General features: G+C 35.6%; 1 protein-coding gene across 6 annotated transcripts in view; it reads left to right on the top strand.

Moving 5' to 3' along the window:
* ALCAM (activated leukocyte cell adhesion molecule) overlaps positions 1-16570 on the top strand; it is a 204304-nt gene that overhangs the window by 166944 nt on the left and 20790 nt on the right. For 2 of the 6 annotated variants that reach the window (XM_003358827.6, XM_021070497.2), the window contains exons 7-14: positions 35-162; positions 2338-2470; positions 6116-6228; positions 8203-8338; positions 8447-8580; positions 11165-11297; positions 13165-13203; positions 13493-13610. In XM_003358827.6, coding sequence (XP_003358875.3) covers positions 35-162; positions 2338-2470; positions 6116-6228; positions 8203-8338; positions 8447-8580; positions 11165-11297; positions 13165-13203; positions 13493-13610 — 934 coding nt within the window. Of the gene's footprint in view, positions 1-34; positions 163-2337; positions 2471-6115; positions 6229-8202; positions 8339-8446; positions 8585-11164; positions 11298-13164; positions 13204-13492; positions 13611-16570 lie in introns of all 6 variants that reach the window. The other 4 variants (XM_013982482.3, XM_084991466.1, XM_084991465.1 and 1 more) reach the window with 3 other exon arrangements.

Raw genomic sequence — 16570 nt, 5'->3', positions numbered from 1 at the left:
GAAAAAGGGTAACTTGTGTCTGTGACTCTTGCAGATCCTACAGAGCAGGTGACAATACAAGTGCTGCCACCAAAAAATGCCATCAAAGAAGGAGACAACATCACTCTTAAATGCCTGGGAAACGGGAACCCTCCTCCTGAAGAGTTTTTGTTTTACTTACCAGTAAGTGCTTCAGGATTACTACTTGAGTTAGACTGCTATTATTCTGACCTATTGTTTGGCAGCTGGTTGACATTAAGAATTATACGTACTTGGGCAGCTTAAGTGAGAAAGGATGTTATTCTTGGAGACAAGGGACAACCGTGGAATGTCCTTTGAAAGTTTTTTGGCATCTGCTAGTACTCTTGTCTTTTTTTCCTTCGTGTTAAGTGAAATCGGGGTCAAAGAGGAAAAAGCTGTTCACAGAAAACCATAATAACAGAAACTCAAGGTCTCATTATCCAAATAAATTATAAGAACCTGCTCTTCAGACAAATATAAAAGGAGAATGATGACAGCAAATGGTCTGATGTGGATTCTAAATCTACCAACAGTGCTTTCCTGAACACATCCCTAAATTTCTGATATAGGGACACTTCTATTGTACATTATATGCAGCTTGATAGAAAGAAGCCATGGGCTATATTTTGCCATTGTATGTGGTCTTGAAAGGTCAGTTTCTCAACTTCTATCAGTATCATAGCTGAAAGAAATGATGTCTAGAGAATAATTTGGATGTGTTCTAGATGTCATGGTGCTATGGAGCCAGACTAGGAGAATGCTCTGTCTGATGACATTTGTTTGCTGTCCCATAGCCTTCCCGGCTTGTGTTTGACATGACCTTCTACTGGGAAAAGCCATGTACACCTCAATACAACATTTACCACATGGATCTGTTCACAAATGTCACATTGCATTGTTCAACAATGTTTAAGAGTATTACCCACTATATTATTCATAGGACAAGTATAAGTGATTTTTTTATACTTAAATGTTAATAGAAAGCTCTGTTTATCCTAATTGACACATTGTTTTCATCTAATATGCAAATGAAATTTGAAACTAATTATGTCTCTACCTTGGTTTTTAAGGATGCCAGAGTCAAATTTGTCTTAGTTTTAGCAACGATTATCTTTTTCATTAATATATACTCTTAGCTCATCTATTTTTCATTTTCCAAAAATTTTTTTGAAGTATAGTTGAGTCACAATGTTGTGTTACTTTCTGCTATACAGCAAAGTAATGCAGTTATATATATATACTTATCCATTCCTTTTCAGATTCTTTTCCCATATATATTATCGCAGAATATTCAGTAGAGTTCCTTGTGCTATACAACAGGTCTAGGTGGACCATTCATTCCATATACAGTAGTGTGCATGTGCCAGTCCCAAACTCTCAATCCATTCCTCTCTCCCACCACCTTTCCCATTTGGTAACCATAAGATTGTATTCAAAGTCTGTGAGCCTGTTTCTGTTTTGTAAGTAAGTTCATCTGTATCATTATTTTAGATTCCATATATAAGTGATATGTGATACTTGTCTTTCTCTGCCTGACTTACTTAGTATGATAATCTTTAGTCCATCCATGTTGCTGTGAATGGCATTATCTCATTCTTTTTAATGACAATTCCACTGTATATATGTACCACATCTTCTTTATCCATTCCTTTCTTAATGGGTATTTAGGTTGCTTCCATGTATTGCTTGTTCTTAATAGCATGGCCAAAAACATTGGGATGCATGTGTCTTTTTTGAATTATGGTTTTCTACAGATAGATGCCCAGGAGTGGATTACTGGATCATATGGTAGCTTTATTTTTAGTTTTTTGAGGAACCTCCTTACTGTTTTCCATTGTGATTATTTTTTATTCTTAGTTATTCACTCTTTTCTTTTTTCTCTTTTTAAAATTTATCCCCCCCTTCTCCCTCCCTTCCTTCCCTCCCTCCTGCTTCTCTTCCTTCCTTCTTTCTTTTTAATTTGGATATATGGTATGTTTTCTTTTGTCAAATTAAGCAAAGGATAAATATAAAAATAAGATATTAGACAATTTTTAAAAATCTGCCTTAACACTCAAATACAAGCCAGGCTGTCAATAAAATAAATATCATCAATACAATGTAAATAAACCCCCTTAGAGGTTTCCTTAGAACCAATTTATCAATTTTCCTTAGAACCAAAATATCAATTATTTTTCCAGGATTCAGAAAGCACAAACTCTACACTTATTTGTCCAATTGAAGAACCATATTCCCATCTTTTTCTTACCTGATAAAATGTCATTTTCATCAAGAAATACAAGTGTTCTTATTGTAGCTACCAAGAGTAATCATCTGACATTTTGCCTCTATCAAAAGGGACAGCCCGAAGGAATAAGAAGTTCAAATACTTACACATTGACAGATGTGAGACGCAATGCAACAGGAGACTACAAATGCTCCCTGATAGACAAAAAAAGCATGATTGCTTCAACAACCATCACGGTTCACTGTAAGTCACAGTGTTCTTCATTACCAACTTCACTTTCAGTGCCTCTCAAGTCTGACTTGGCTATCTTTTCAAATAAACTGCAGCTATATTTTTCTTAAATAATGTGGCTTCAAGAGACTTACTCAAGTGCATCATAGCAAACCCACCTTTGGTCTAGATTTGCACTACAGTGTTGAAATCTTGCATGTACCTGATAACTGCAGCTTTGGGCAGTGGTAAATCTCCATTTTCCTTCTAAATGTCTTCAGTTTGTGGAATCAACAAAATATTCACATGCATCTTAAAGAAGTAATTCATTTTATATCCTAAGAAAATGTTTAGATATACAAGATTTGCATTTAGCCCAGAAAAGTATAGATTGTATCATTTTTTAATATTAAAGAATACTATTAATACCCAAACCCAGGCAACACAAAATTATTACAGACTTGACTTTTAGAGAAGGAGATAGATACCACTAAAAGCCATTTATTTGCCTCTATATGGAAGGCAGAAAAAGAACAGCTTCAGAATCACCCTGCACATACTTTTTAACCCATTTCTATTCTCCAGATACTCCAAAAGTTATATTTATACCAGTGGTTAGAAAAAATACAAATAGAAAACAGACATTTTACTTGTGTTCTTTATTTTATAATCCCTGAACACCTATATAATTAATGTACCTGATGCATTGTGGAAATGGGAAACTAATTTAACACTAGAATTCATAGAGTGCTTTGGGCATATGTCAGTCTTGCTTGAAGGTATCGGCCAAACTTTCTAATAAGTCCTTTGTACCCGACAGCACCTCTAGACATTATCTCTTACAGTAATATTTCTCTAGACATGGTCCACTACAATCCCATTGAATGTGGGAGTTTCTTTGTTTCAAAATCAAAAGAAATGTTAGAAACTGTTCTGGCTATAAATCTTTTACCCACAGTACTTGGAAAACAGGTAGCATCGGAGCTAAAACTTCGAAGGAGATGTAAGGAAGTGCATTGGGGAATAGAGTAACCAGATGGTTGCTTTTGAGTGTCTGATGTTGGGAGCACACCCTGGGGAACCCTGTGGTGACAGTGGACTGTTAAGAAATATTCCCAGCCAGCCTACTTCTATGTTTTCATTCATTTTCCTGCTGAAGAGATCTGAGTGTGTCTGCCATCAGAGGCTAGTTAGAGAGAAAGCAACGACCTCGCAGAAAAACAACAGTGCTACTTTTTTTCTGAGGATTAGTCAGTCATGAGACCATTTATCCAGTCTGTTGCATGGGGGAAAGAATATAAAGTGAGGGGCTGTAACCAGCAGATAGAATTGCCTGTGGAATATCTCTAATATCATTGTTCATAAGATCTTTATCTCTAAGCAAGAATCCAGTGCTTAGAGATGGTACAATATGCTTATGTTTAAGAGATGCTAGCTACTCAGGACCCTAAAAGAATAGGGCTCTCATTTATATCACCTGTATATCAGGCAGGGAAGGATAGGCAATAGAAGGATTAGGAAAAAACCTTGCCTGCAGCTGCATAACACCTCAATGATCAGCTGTGATTAAAAAATTAAACAAAAGCATATAACGGTTTAATTGCATTTCAGTGCCCTTAATTGGATTTAAATACATTTTGGTTTTGAAAGCTAGGCTGTAACATTGGGCTTTGAGACCTATCTTTATCTTTCAAAACTGAGATAATATTGCAAGTAAACCAAGGTTTTACTCTAAATGACATGAAATGAAAACATAAAAATCCTGTTTTTGCCTATTTATCTTTGTTTGTTCCTTTTTTTTTTTTTTTTTTTCCGTCCTCTTTATGGACACAGCTCATGGCAATGCCAGATCCTTAACCCACCGAGCAAGACCAGGGATAGAACCTACATCCTCATAGATACTAGTTGGGTTTGTTACCACTGCACCACAACAGGAACTCCTCCTTGTTTGTTCTAAAAACAAGATTTGTTTCCTTTCCACAGATGAGTAAAAGGACAGACCTGTCATCAGGCTTTCAGGCCACAGATCCGTAGCTGCTGCTAAAGCCTTTACCAGTCCTCTGCCAATTCACACACATAAAGGATCTTCATCTGAGCTTCCAAAGTTCATGAGCATCCTTTAAAAATCACTTATTTTATATCTTCACTGGCAAATTAACTGTCCAGCTAATAAAAGCTTGAACTTGCCGTGAATAGAATTTTTATCTAAATACAATTCAACCAAATATTCTGAGGAAACTCCACTCTGATGTGAAAATGCATATTTTAATATTAATGAGAAACTGAGAAACATGCTTCTTGCCTTCATTTACTAAACAATAGTTTTTGAAGGCCTACAATTCAAGTCACTGGTCCCTCTCATGATGCTAACTAGCAGGGGAAACAAGTGTTAAAGTTAATGTTGCAAACAATCTACAAATTGCAATTTTAACACTTAAAACCAAGAGGAAGCACAGTATGCAATAGCAGATGCCCATTGCCACAGAAGAAAGTCCCAACTCACTATGGCAAGTACAGGCCTTTATAGTCTGGCCTTAACTGCTTGTATAGATTTATCTTCCATGTGTTATAACCATTCATATTGGATTATCCAATATGGTGAAATCTCCCAAACTCTCTCACCTCTTTGCCTTTGCTTGTGTGGCAGAAGTTTTCCTGACATCTCTGCTTTATCAAAGCCCTTCTCAACATTGCATCAGGGACCACAAACAGATACTGCCTCCCATACAAAGCCTTTATTGCTGCTTTGAAATCCAGTTTGGTTCTGTCCTCTACATTCCTATAGTCTTTACTTGTACCTCTAACTGTAGCCCTTACTCTAGTTTTTCAGCAAACATTTCCTGGGCTCATCACCTGTAACACGTTTACCACAAAGTGCGGACTTCTTTCCTCCATGTGGTATTGGCACATAGTTGAGTGCATGTTACCTCAACTTCAAACTGTAAATTGTAAGCTCGTTTGCTTGCAACATAGTAGTTGTACAATAAATGTTCTTTTGAGCTGGATTTTCCTCACACAGATCATACTATGACAGTAAGATTTTTATAGAAATTACTTTCCATCTAAAAGATTATAATTCCTTAGATGTGTTTATACTGTTTTTTAAAAATGGTGTCTGCTGACAGTGTGCCTAACAATAAATCTTATTTAAAATTTCAACTTCATGAGAAATGGGATAGCAGTTTTGAAAAAAATATCTAACAACTATAGTCAATTCTCTCTGAAGAAACATGTAGACTACCTCATGCTTTTTCAGTTTATCACCTGCTGTCTCAATATACTTGATTTTTCCATGGTATTCTTTATCAGCCCTTTTTATAATATTAACCTAGTCATCATCTTTCTTTATTTTCTTCCAGAAGTGATTTAAGAATTTTTTTTCTTAAGGTGATAGACCCCAGGTGAATACTTAAATGCAGTCAAACCATCAATCATGTTAACTGCAAATAAATGCATAATCAATTAGATTGACCGTTCACTTGTCCAAACTGGTCTCAAAACTGGCTTGAAAAACTAGACCGATTATGCTATAGTTCAGTTATTTCAGTCACATAAATCATTTCTGAATTTCAAGTGCAGTTAGAAGGATTTTTTTCCTTTTATCTGTTTTTTTCTCCAAAATATTTTGAATGTCTTACTTTCTGGGGTTGCATTTCAAGCAGATTTTCTGCTTCACAGATTTGGATTTGTCCTTAAACCCAAGTGGGGAAGTGACCAAGCAGATTGGCGATGCTTTGCCTGTGTCATGCACAATATCTGCTAGTAGGAACGCAACTGTGGTATGGATGAAAGTAAGTAATATTCCTCAGTAATATCCTACTGTTTGGACTGATTCCTTTTTAGGCTTCTTTTGTATATTCATGGGTAATATGTTTATACACCCATGCTCATACTTTCTCTATGTGATACAAATCACATCACTGTAAAATTTTAGAGATCCTCAACATCAGCACAGGGCATTAATTATACACATGCGCATGAATATATACACATATACAGTTATATACCTCATAGGCTAACAATTTTCACTGTGTTTTAACCCACCTTGTTGTAAATACATTGTGTTTACAGCAACCCTGTGAAATATACAGGACATTTATCATTTCTTCACATTATTCAAAGTCGAGGTGAGAGAAACCAGAAAGTTCCTAAGTGGCAGAGTAGAGACTTGAGCTCAAGCCTCATAATGCGTAGATAGTACGCTCTAGTCATACAACCTTCTGCCTTTCTGCTGAAGCTGACCTTAAATGTCTGAAGGTCAGTTCTACTGAATTAATAGCTCCTTGAAGGTAGATATCTTTCACCCCTGGACCAGAGTAGAACACTTGGAATATACTAGGAGTTTACTTGGTATTTCCTGAGTGAGTGCTTATATACTTGTAACACTGCTGTTTTTAGGGTGAGAAAGTAGGATTGGTAATCAGTAATTTGAGACAAGGTTATTACCAAAAGGAAAGGTTGTAACTATGGTCCCTCCACTCAAATTCTTGACTAATATATCTAAACTCTCAGTCCATTTAGTACCAGAATATGGTATGTAACAGAAGCACTTAACCAATGATGTGCTGACAAAACACATACAAGCCACTTGAAATAGGAGTTGGCAAAAATTATCTTTACAAAAAATTATGGAGAAAGTTATTGCTAGAATTTCTTCTTAATGAAAATATAGATTATTTTGTATTGCTTTTTGATCTCTTTTCATGATGGATCCTCTGTTACTTGTTATCTTACTCTTAAAGTTCAGTTTCTTATTTCACTTTCTTTTAACCATAACCTCATCTCAATTTCTTACTCACTTAGATAATTTGTCTCACTAAATAGACTGCATATTTAACATGATGTATTTCCAGTAGTTAATAGTCAAAGGGCTAGACAAGTTCTAGACATATGAACACTCAGAGTATGTTTTACTACATAAACCTAGAGAAACTGAGTTTACTTGGCTAAACCAATTTGTACATCAGCTGCAGTCACCATTGTTGACTGAATACCTAATGTCTGTAGTGCTGATCAGTATTGCCTGGTTGTTGGTTAGTTGATGGAAATGGGAAAAAATTCATAGGGACAAAGACCCCGTAATCTTAGGATTGTGCTTAGTTGTCTTCTTAGGAGCATTTCACTTCCTGATAAAATAGGATTATTTTCTGTGTATCAAATGATTTTCAAAGTTAAGTGTCGCATTTCCTTTGTTCAAAGAAATTATGGTAGTAATCTGTTACTAAAGATTTATTTAAAGAGCATTTTTGTCATAATTGCTGTAGCCCTCTGTAATGGATCCCTTGTACTGATAACTTTCTCAAAAAAAAAAAAAAATGACTCTCAGGTATTTATACTCATCATAGATTATGTAGCACAAGTCTCTGATGTCTGACCATCTGAATTCATCTACATTTACTACAAGGAGTAGCTACTGTCAACTGAGAACTTCCCTTAGTGTAAACATGTTACATTATGCATATAATTAAACAGTTTAATATGGCAAGATTACTATCCCATTTTACAAAGAAGGAAACCAAATCTCAGAAGTGTAACTTGTTCCCAATTACAAATTCAGTAAATGGAAGAATCTGAAATAAAATTCCAATACATCTAACTTTAAAAGTACAAAGGAAATTTATTTTTGACAATGTCTGAAGTTAAGAGAAAGAAGTTTTTGTTTTTATTAGACCCAGAAGAATAATTTCCACCTTCATTATTATGTAATAAATATATTAAGGATTTTAATCATGCCGTGTAATGTAATTAGCTTTTTATTTAATCAGGATAACGTCAGGCTTCGATCAAGCCCATCATTTTCTAGTCTCCATTATCAGGATGCTGGAAACTACGTCTGTGAAACTGCTCTGCAAGAGGTTGAAGGACTAAAGAAAAGAGAGTCATTGACGCTCATTGTAGAAGGTAATAAAATATATGAGTACCACTTCAAATTTTTCTTTGAGAATTTAATATCTGGTTTCTTTTATGATCTCGGTTCAACATCTTATTTTAATTGTAATGACATTGTAGGAAAACCTCAAATCAAAATGACAAAGAAAACTGATCCCAGTGGACTATCTAAAACAATAATCTGCCATGTGGAAGGTTTTCCGAAGCCAGCTATACAGTGGACAATTACTGGCAGTGGAAGCGTCATAAACCAAGCAAGTATTTGTCTTTTTGTTATATGCTGTGCTTGGTCCAATGTGGGGTTTTATTTAGGCACCTAAACTGTAGGTTAGCTTGTTATCAGTGTGAGGATAAATTTGCAATATATCCTCAGAATGAGCTTTTGCTAACTTCTTAATTTCCCCAAAGGAAGCCCATGGCTCGAAGAAAAAATTAAAAATCCTACGGCCACGAAAAATGGAAGAATCATTACATTATGGTCAGCATCTGTTTTTGAAAGAATATAAACTAGGTGTTGTTCCATGGTCATTAATTCCTGAAACTTGGGTAATTAAAACATTAAGATATATACTTTTCTGCATTATAAACTTCCCAATCTGAGTACAAGTGGCCTTGCTTATGCTTTGCTTACTTATGCACATTAGGGGATATTTCTTCTTAAATCTGGGCCCTACGGTGGGATGAAGAACACAATCACTGTGAACATATGATCTGATTAGTGTGTGCCAGGGCTGAGTAAGGCTAACTAAATGTATAGTGTCTCGGATGTTCCTGCTGATCAAAAGTATACATAAACAGAACAGTAATATTTGTACCTTTGTCCCACCATTTTCATTTTGTAGTAAAGGCTAAGAACTTATGGACACTACTAGTAATTTTCTCTTTGACAAAAAAGAAAGGAAAAGGAAGGAAGGGAGGGAGGAAGGGAAGGGAAGGGAAGGGAAGGGCAGGGAAGGGAAGGGAAGGGAAAGGAAAGAAGCAGAGAATCTGGCCTATCACTAACAGTTCAGAGCTGTAATCCCATTCAATTGCGGTCAGTTTGGGTTACTGACACACTTGTTAATTCCTTTTTTCTCTACAACAGTCTTCATGACCCTCTTCTCAGTGAAGCCACTTAAAGACTCTAGGAATCCTCAGAGATGCATGTGATTATTACTATTTGAATCTTCCATGCTGCCTTAGAAGCTTTGGACCCAGTTAAAATCTGAGAAGACATGCATAAACCAGAGGTGCAGTTTAAAGTTAAAAATGTCCACTCTCTCCATCCAGGGAAGTTGGGCCACTGGTGCAGGTCATGCAGTGTAGTTTTGCAGAGCAAGGTGAATTTTGGCTTTTTCACCTATGGGTGATAGATATATATTTGCCTTCCTCCAAGTATGGAAGGTCCCCAAAGGAGTGGACACACTTGAAGAAATACCTCCTGATTTGGTCATGTGTGATACAGACACACATGCAAGAGCACATTCATGAGGAATGTAAAAAGGGTCTTGATTTCAGAATAAAGACCTGAACCACGTAAATTGCTGACAATGGACAGATCTATTTTTTAGCATCAAAAATGACTGTTTCTCTTCTACCCTATTCTTTTTACTTTTTAGTTCAATTTAGTAATAATTACACAAAAAAGTACCTTTTGGTACTGGCAGTGCAAACATAGAAAATAGAAAAATAAGCATCCAATAAATATTTGATGAATGAAAGGATAGAAAGATTTAAAAGGCCATCTTAGAAATAAGCAAATATATTTTGCAAAGATAAAAGTAATAAAAACAAAGACTAAGAAAGTCATATGAAAAATACTAGTGGGAAGTGGAAAAATAGCAGGTGAACTTACTATAAGGATAAAAATAATAATGCCATTCTTCATTGTCAAGGAGAAGGATTGATTCTGGCCCACTAGGTGATATGTTATTTTTCTTGCCCTAGGTTTTTGCTGATCCATCCATAATCTTTTATTTGTTCCCTCCTCAATCACATGGTGAATCTGTTATTTTACAGCTACTGATACCTCTGCCCCACCCCTACCCCAGGGGGCTCTACAGTATCTCTAAGCAGGAGGCTCTCTCCTCAAGGCCTTTATCATGTAGTGAGGAGAAAGCAAATAGGGAACAATATAGGACTTGGTGTGTATAATATGATTCAGAAAAGAATGCAAGTACATACTGGTGTTAGTGAAGTTGGACTTAGAAGTCAAGTCCTGGGGAAGAGTAGAGTGAATTTTCTCTTATGTTTGAAGGAATTAAATGGCAATGACTGTCCTCATTAATAGCTCACAAAAACCAAATGAACTTACTGTCACTGAAAAAGAACCCATCCTCTGTGTTTAGCTCAGGAAAATTAGAAAAAAAAAAAAATAGTCTGACTTTCCCATGAGAAAATTATATATACACATGCACTTAGATGCAATGGTTTAAAATAAAGGAATATACTGATGCTGTGGTGAAAAACAATGACAATTTAAAAATAGAATTAAATTCAGAAGTCATATTAGAAAAAAATAGGTTATGAGTTAATCACCAATTAATTATTTTGATACATGTACTATCATGCCAAAATATCAACTAACCTGAACATCTACTGGAAAAGAAGAGTTTAATTAATTTAATCACTGGAGTTAATAATAGAAGCATAAACAGAAATCCATTTATGAATTTGCTATTCTTTTTCCTGCCTGTTGTAATTATAAAACTGAACTGGTCTCATCTATGAGCTTACATATACCCTTGAGCTCCAGATTACACAAGAGTACCATAACTATCCTATTTCATTCAGTATTACTCTTTCCTACACTTGAAATCCATTTCCATTTCTAAATTCATTTTCCTTTTCTTTTTCCAGACAGAGGAATCTCCTTATATCAATGGCAGGTATTATAGTAAAATTATCATTTCCCCTGAAGAGAATGTTACCTTAACTTGCACAGCAGAAAACCAGCTGGAGAGAACAGTAAACTCCTTGAATGTCTCTGCTAGTGAGTATTTATTTCTGGCATTAAAAAAAGTAAGAAAATTTGAAGGTATTCTTCATTAGTTTAAAATCTTCAATTCCATCTTCCTGTACTGCATTATGGTAAGTTTTATTTCTTTATTTTACATTTGATATCATCATCATAAGGTTCTTTTTTTTTTTTTTCCTGGTGTCCATTCTTATACAATCCTTGTCTTGACAATTAAATCATTTCATGTTTTATGGGTCAGAGACTTTATCTTGTACAGGCATATATTCCAAGAACAACCGAGGATAAGAACTGAGTTGCTCTTATTTAATCCATGTTTTGTGTTCAGAGTACAAATAATTTAAACATAATCTTCATTTTGGTAAAATTTTAATTCCCTTTAACCTATTATTTTATATTTTTAATTCTTTGTGGTATTTATCCTATTCTTATTATGTTATAGGAATGCCACATGCTTAAAGTCACTCAGCAAATTGGTAGTAACAGATATCAGAATTTCTGAAATCTAGTTTCAAAAACTGATGCTTTTGAATATCATATTTGAATCACAGATTTAAAAAATCAAGCAAATGAGATTATCTCAGCGAAGGTGAAGAAAAAAAATCTACTAATGCTAAGACCATGGTAATGGATATATGCCAATAGCAGCTTCTTCTGAAAACAGTTCCATTTCATTTGAAATTATCTCTCAGCTTCAGTTCTGTAATTCTTCCTATTGCTATGTCAACCTTAAATCAGGGCTGGCCTAGAATGAGGCTCAGTTCCAGACAAGATGCTCACTGACCCTCCAAATTTTTATTCTTCAGTCAGTTGCAATCCTGTATGTGACAGTAACAGAATAGAGATATATTGGCTAAGAATTAGCTGGAGCTGGGAGAAAATAATTGTCTAAAGATAATGGCTCTTAATAGAATATGAATGGAATATAGCCTGTCGGATTGACAGGAGAAAAGAACCAAGCAAATTTCACTCTAAAATAGGAGCATTGACTTCTCTGAATTCAATTCAGTGAGTATTGATTTGTCCTACCTAGAAAGAGAACTTACTTCTTTCTTCTTGAACACAAGTCTCTCTTTTTAGTTTAACCCACTGAATAGTGGTTTTCTAGACCTTTCTGTGGTTTGATCAATATTTGATACCATAATTTTCAAATTTAATGAGCACCTCCTGAAAGTCCAATGTAGTATGTATGAGGAGGGGTCTAGGAATGTGCATTTTAACTTACATCACTGCAAGTTCTAAGGCAGGCCCATGTGCATAGAAGAATATTTATTTAGTTTAATATTAGATGATAATCCACCACAGTGGCAATTCTTAAAATGGGCCAGGAGCATGGCCCTATCAGAGTCATTTGGAGGGCTTTTACAGGCATCACATGTGTTGCCCTTCTGAGACGTCCCCAGTTTCAACCTCCACCCCTACCACTTTGAGAATATTTCTAGTGGTAAGTCCCTTATACTAGAGGATGAAAAAGAATTCTCCTCTGTTGAGCCAGGAAAATTGGAGAAAAGTTGAGAAACACTACATTGTAGATTTCACAAGTTGCAACTTGTTTCTCTTTATTTAAAAAAATCCTATTAAAAGGGAGTAGATAGTGGGGAAATTAATATGGATTTCAGATTAATACTATAGCTTGTCATTTGTGAAATTTTCTATGGTAGATTAATACCTTTGCAGTTTTAACTACTCTCCTTTCTTTAAGACAAGATGAATTTCTTTGTAGGGAAGTTCACATTCTATTAAATGTAAATTTTTTCTACCCTTAGCTGTAGAATAGATATTTTATCTTTGAGTATTATTACATCATACTATAATGGTAAAGGTGACTTTCATATATCAACAAGTTTTGTTTTTAATTTCATATTAACATTTTTCATTTCAGTAAGTATTCCAGAACACGATGAGGCAGACGAGATAAGTGGTAGGTACTATGCTGCCGGCTCTTCTTCCTTGACTATCTGCTCAAGATTTATGAAGTGTCATCATATAAGTAATTTTCTTAGCTGCCACAATTTTGACTTGAATTAAAATAGCAAATGAGACAAGATAGTAAGAATGCTAAAATTTTAATCCTTGAAAAGCACAAGTTTGCATGTACTCTTACTAATGAGCCTCAGTCATTTTTAATAAGAAATAATAACTAGATTGACTTCTTTTCCAACATCCTTGACATTGTCTGTAATTGCATGGGCTTTTCTTCTTTATTGTAGATGAAAACAAGGAGAAGGTGAATGACCAGGCAAAACTAATCGTGGGAATCGTGGTTGGTCTCCTCCTTGCTGCTCTGGTTGCTGGTGTTGTCTATTGGCTGTATATGAAGAAATCAAAGTAAGCTATAGAAAAAAGATCTTCATTGCCCATTGACTTTCACTGGGAGAAAATACAATGTGTTTGTTATGCTCATGTCAGCTGGGCATGTAATTTCTACCATAGAAAAGGCATATTCCCCAAATCAGGCTGATTGTGCTTTGCTTTCAGCTTGGTGTGACTACGTTGCCAACACTGGAACATGGCTTGGAGTAATTTCACACGTGTCCCCTTATTTTTCTCATCAGTAGTTTAAAATCAATTATTTCACCTTTCTTCCAATACTTAGGTAGAAAAGGACTTACTTAAAAAGCATAGAGCACCTGAAAGCCAGCCATTCTAAACTGCTTTGCTGAGGTTGGTGGAGATGAATTAAAAGTGGTTAGTACATCCTGCAGCGATAGCCAGGTGTCTTTGTGGTGACAGGTCTGGCCAGCAGTGAAAATGTGGGTGAGGTAGACCTCTCATGTCACTACCTCTCTATTCTAACAAAGTTGGGTTGCTTTGTTCCAAAGAAGAATCTAATTCTGAGAAAATGTGATCATTATCATCTTGAATTTTTAAAACATGATTAGACAAAAAGTACCAAGATAACTTTCAAAATGATTTAGATGGTGTTTAGATGAAGCATTATTAGAGTCATAAAATAATACAGATAATATCAACCTTACAAATCATCTAACAGTGGTTTATAATGAAAATCTAATTCACAATGAAGATTCTTAATATACATGCCTAGTATTCCTTATTGCCCCAGCTCTGACCCTAAGTTCATATGTAATTGGACAGAGATGGGGTTCTAGCACTGCATTTTTTAAAAGTTCTATTGGTGATTCTGTGGCATACCCCTGATCTCAAACATGGGTTTCAAAATCCCATATCTTATAAACGAGGAAATTGGGAATGTATGTAGCTAGTGGCAACCATGGGCTTTATTTTATGTTTTCTTGATGTCTGCTACAACCCCTTTCAACAACCTAGGTAAGTTAACTTAAAATCAAGAGAAAAAGATTCAATCAGATCCATGATCTCACCCTGTAAAGGTAAACGTTTCAGTGAAGTAGTATTCAAATGAAGCTGCCCTCAAAGGGAGGCAGCAGCTCAGAATTTTCAGTCATATGATACGAGCATGTGTCAAGTTCTCTTTTGTTCTCACAGTCTGTGTCTGAAGCAGGTACTCTTATTATATGTATTTTGCACTGTAAAAAAACAAAGGCAGAGAATAAAAAATGATTTGCTTAAGGCAACACATTTGTAAGAGAATTATATGTGATTTAAGGCAGTTTTAGAATCTTTGTTCTTAATCATTAGTTCTCTCACTGCACCTTACTTTTTTCTCCTTTTTAGTCACATAATGCAGAAACACATCCCTGTTGTGTGTTGTAGTGGATGTCCATGTCCACTCTCACAATGGGGCACAGTCGGTCACTTCTTATCTTGACACTTCAGTTCTCAATCTTGAGTAGTTCCCACTATCACTTAATAACAAAGGTGTTTTTTTTTTGGGGGGGGGGTCTCAGTAAACATTTTACCTGCGAACACTTCATGTTGGTTTGTGTATCTGATTTCTATGGAAAATTTAGAAGACTGCCTACACCATGTGAAAGAAAAGAAATGCAAACAGTTACCCAGAATTTCTATCTTATAGAAATTCTGCTTCTATGTGTATGAATTTCCTAACTATCAAAATCTTACTCTTCTTTTATAATCCATAGTAAGCTTCTCACCAATCTAACAGCTTGGGCTCTAGGGTATTTCTGTTTTATTTATCCAGGGTTTATGATGCACTCCAAAATAATGTCATTTTTTAAAAGAATGAAAATAAAATTTCTCTACATTCTCGAATTGAGCCGAAAAATAAATGGCAGTCCTCTACATTATGATCAAATTAATGTTAAATTCTTGGAATTCCCCCAATGTCCTTAATCATCCTATTCTGATTGCCAATATTTCATCATACCCCATTTGTCCTTCTATGAATAGAAAAAAGTGGGGGAGGGGGTTAGTTAATTGGTTATTACCATACGATGACCCAAAATTAAAATCATGAGTAAATAAGCTGGACACTTAGCTTCATAGTGTCTTCAGGCTAAGGGTTAAGACTTAATGCATTTCTCTTAGAGTACTTTGTTAAATTAAATGCTTATTTTGCCATCTGACGTGAACATTTGTCTAAATAACTGTTATTTAATTGAAAAGTGTGCCAACTTTGCTAGAGTTAATATTATTGGTAATCAAAGTAATAAATTTCAGTTCTCATCCCAAGCAACAAATTGATTTTATTAAGAATTTGCAGGATCATAGCTCAGCAGTAACGAACCTGACTAGTATCTATAAGAATGGGGGTTCAATCCCTGGCCTTGCTGAGTGGGTTAAAGATCCAGTGCTGCCATGAGCTGTGGTGTAGGTCGCAGACACAGCTCTGATCTGGGTTTGCTGTAGCTGTGGTGTAGACCAGCAGCTACAGCTCCAATTTGACCCGTAGCCTATAAACTTTCATATGCCGTGGGAGCAGCCCTAAAAAGACAAAAATAAGTAAATAAATAAATAAATAAAGAACGCAGAATGCTTCAGATTTGCTAAGTGCTTTACATTCCTGACTAGTTGTTCCTTCAGTGCCCTGTGAGATGAGCCCGTGTTTTTTGCTATGTGAGTTATTGTTAATCCCTATATCCAGAATAGGTGCATGTTCATAAAAAGAGCTTTCAGGGAGTTCTCATCGTGGCTCAGTGGTAACAAACCCGACTAGTATCCATAAGGAAGTGGGTTCGATCCCTGGCCTTGCTCAGTGGGTTAAGGATCTGGCGTTGCTGTGATTTGCGGTGTAGGTCACAGACATGGCTCGGATCTGGTGTTGCTGTGGCTGTGGTGTAGGCTGGCAGCTGTAGCTCCAATTCAGCCCCTAGCCTGGAAACCTCAATATGCCACAGGTGCAGCCCTAAAAAGCAAAAAGAAAAAAAAAAAAAAAAGGAAGAAAAGAA

This window comes from Sus scrofa, chromosome 13, assembly GCF_054392235.1.
Source record: "Sus scrofa isolate SSC_HxYL_T2T_F1_AM1 chromosome 13, Sscrofa_HxYL_maternal_Yorkshire_Landrace_v2.0, whole genome shotgun sequence".
Lineage (NCBI taxonomy): Eukaryota > Metazoa > Chordata > Mammalia > Artiodactyla > Suidae > Sus > Sus scrofa.
The sequence above is the reverse complement of the archived record's forward strand: the minus strand, read 5'-3'. Positions and strand labels throughout refer to the sequence as shown.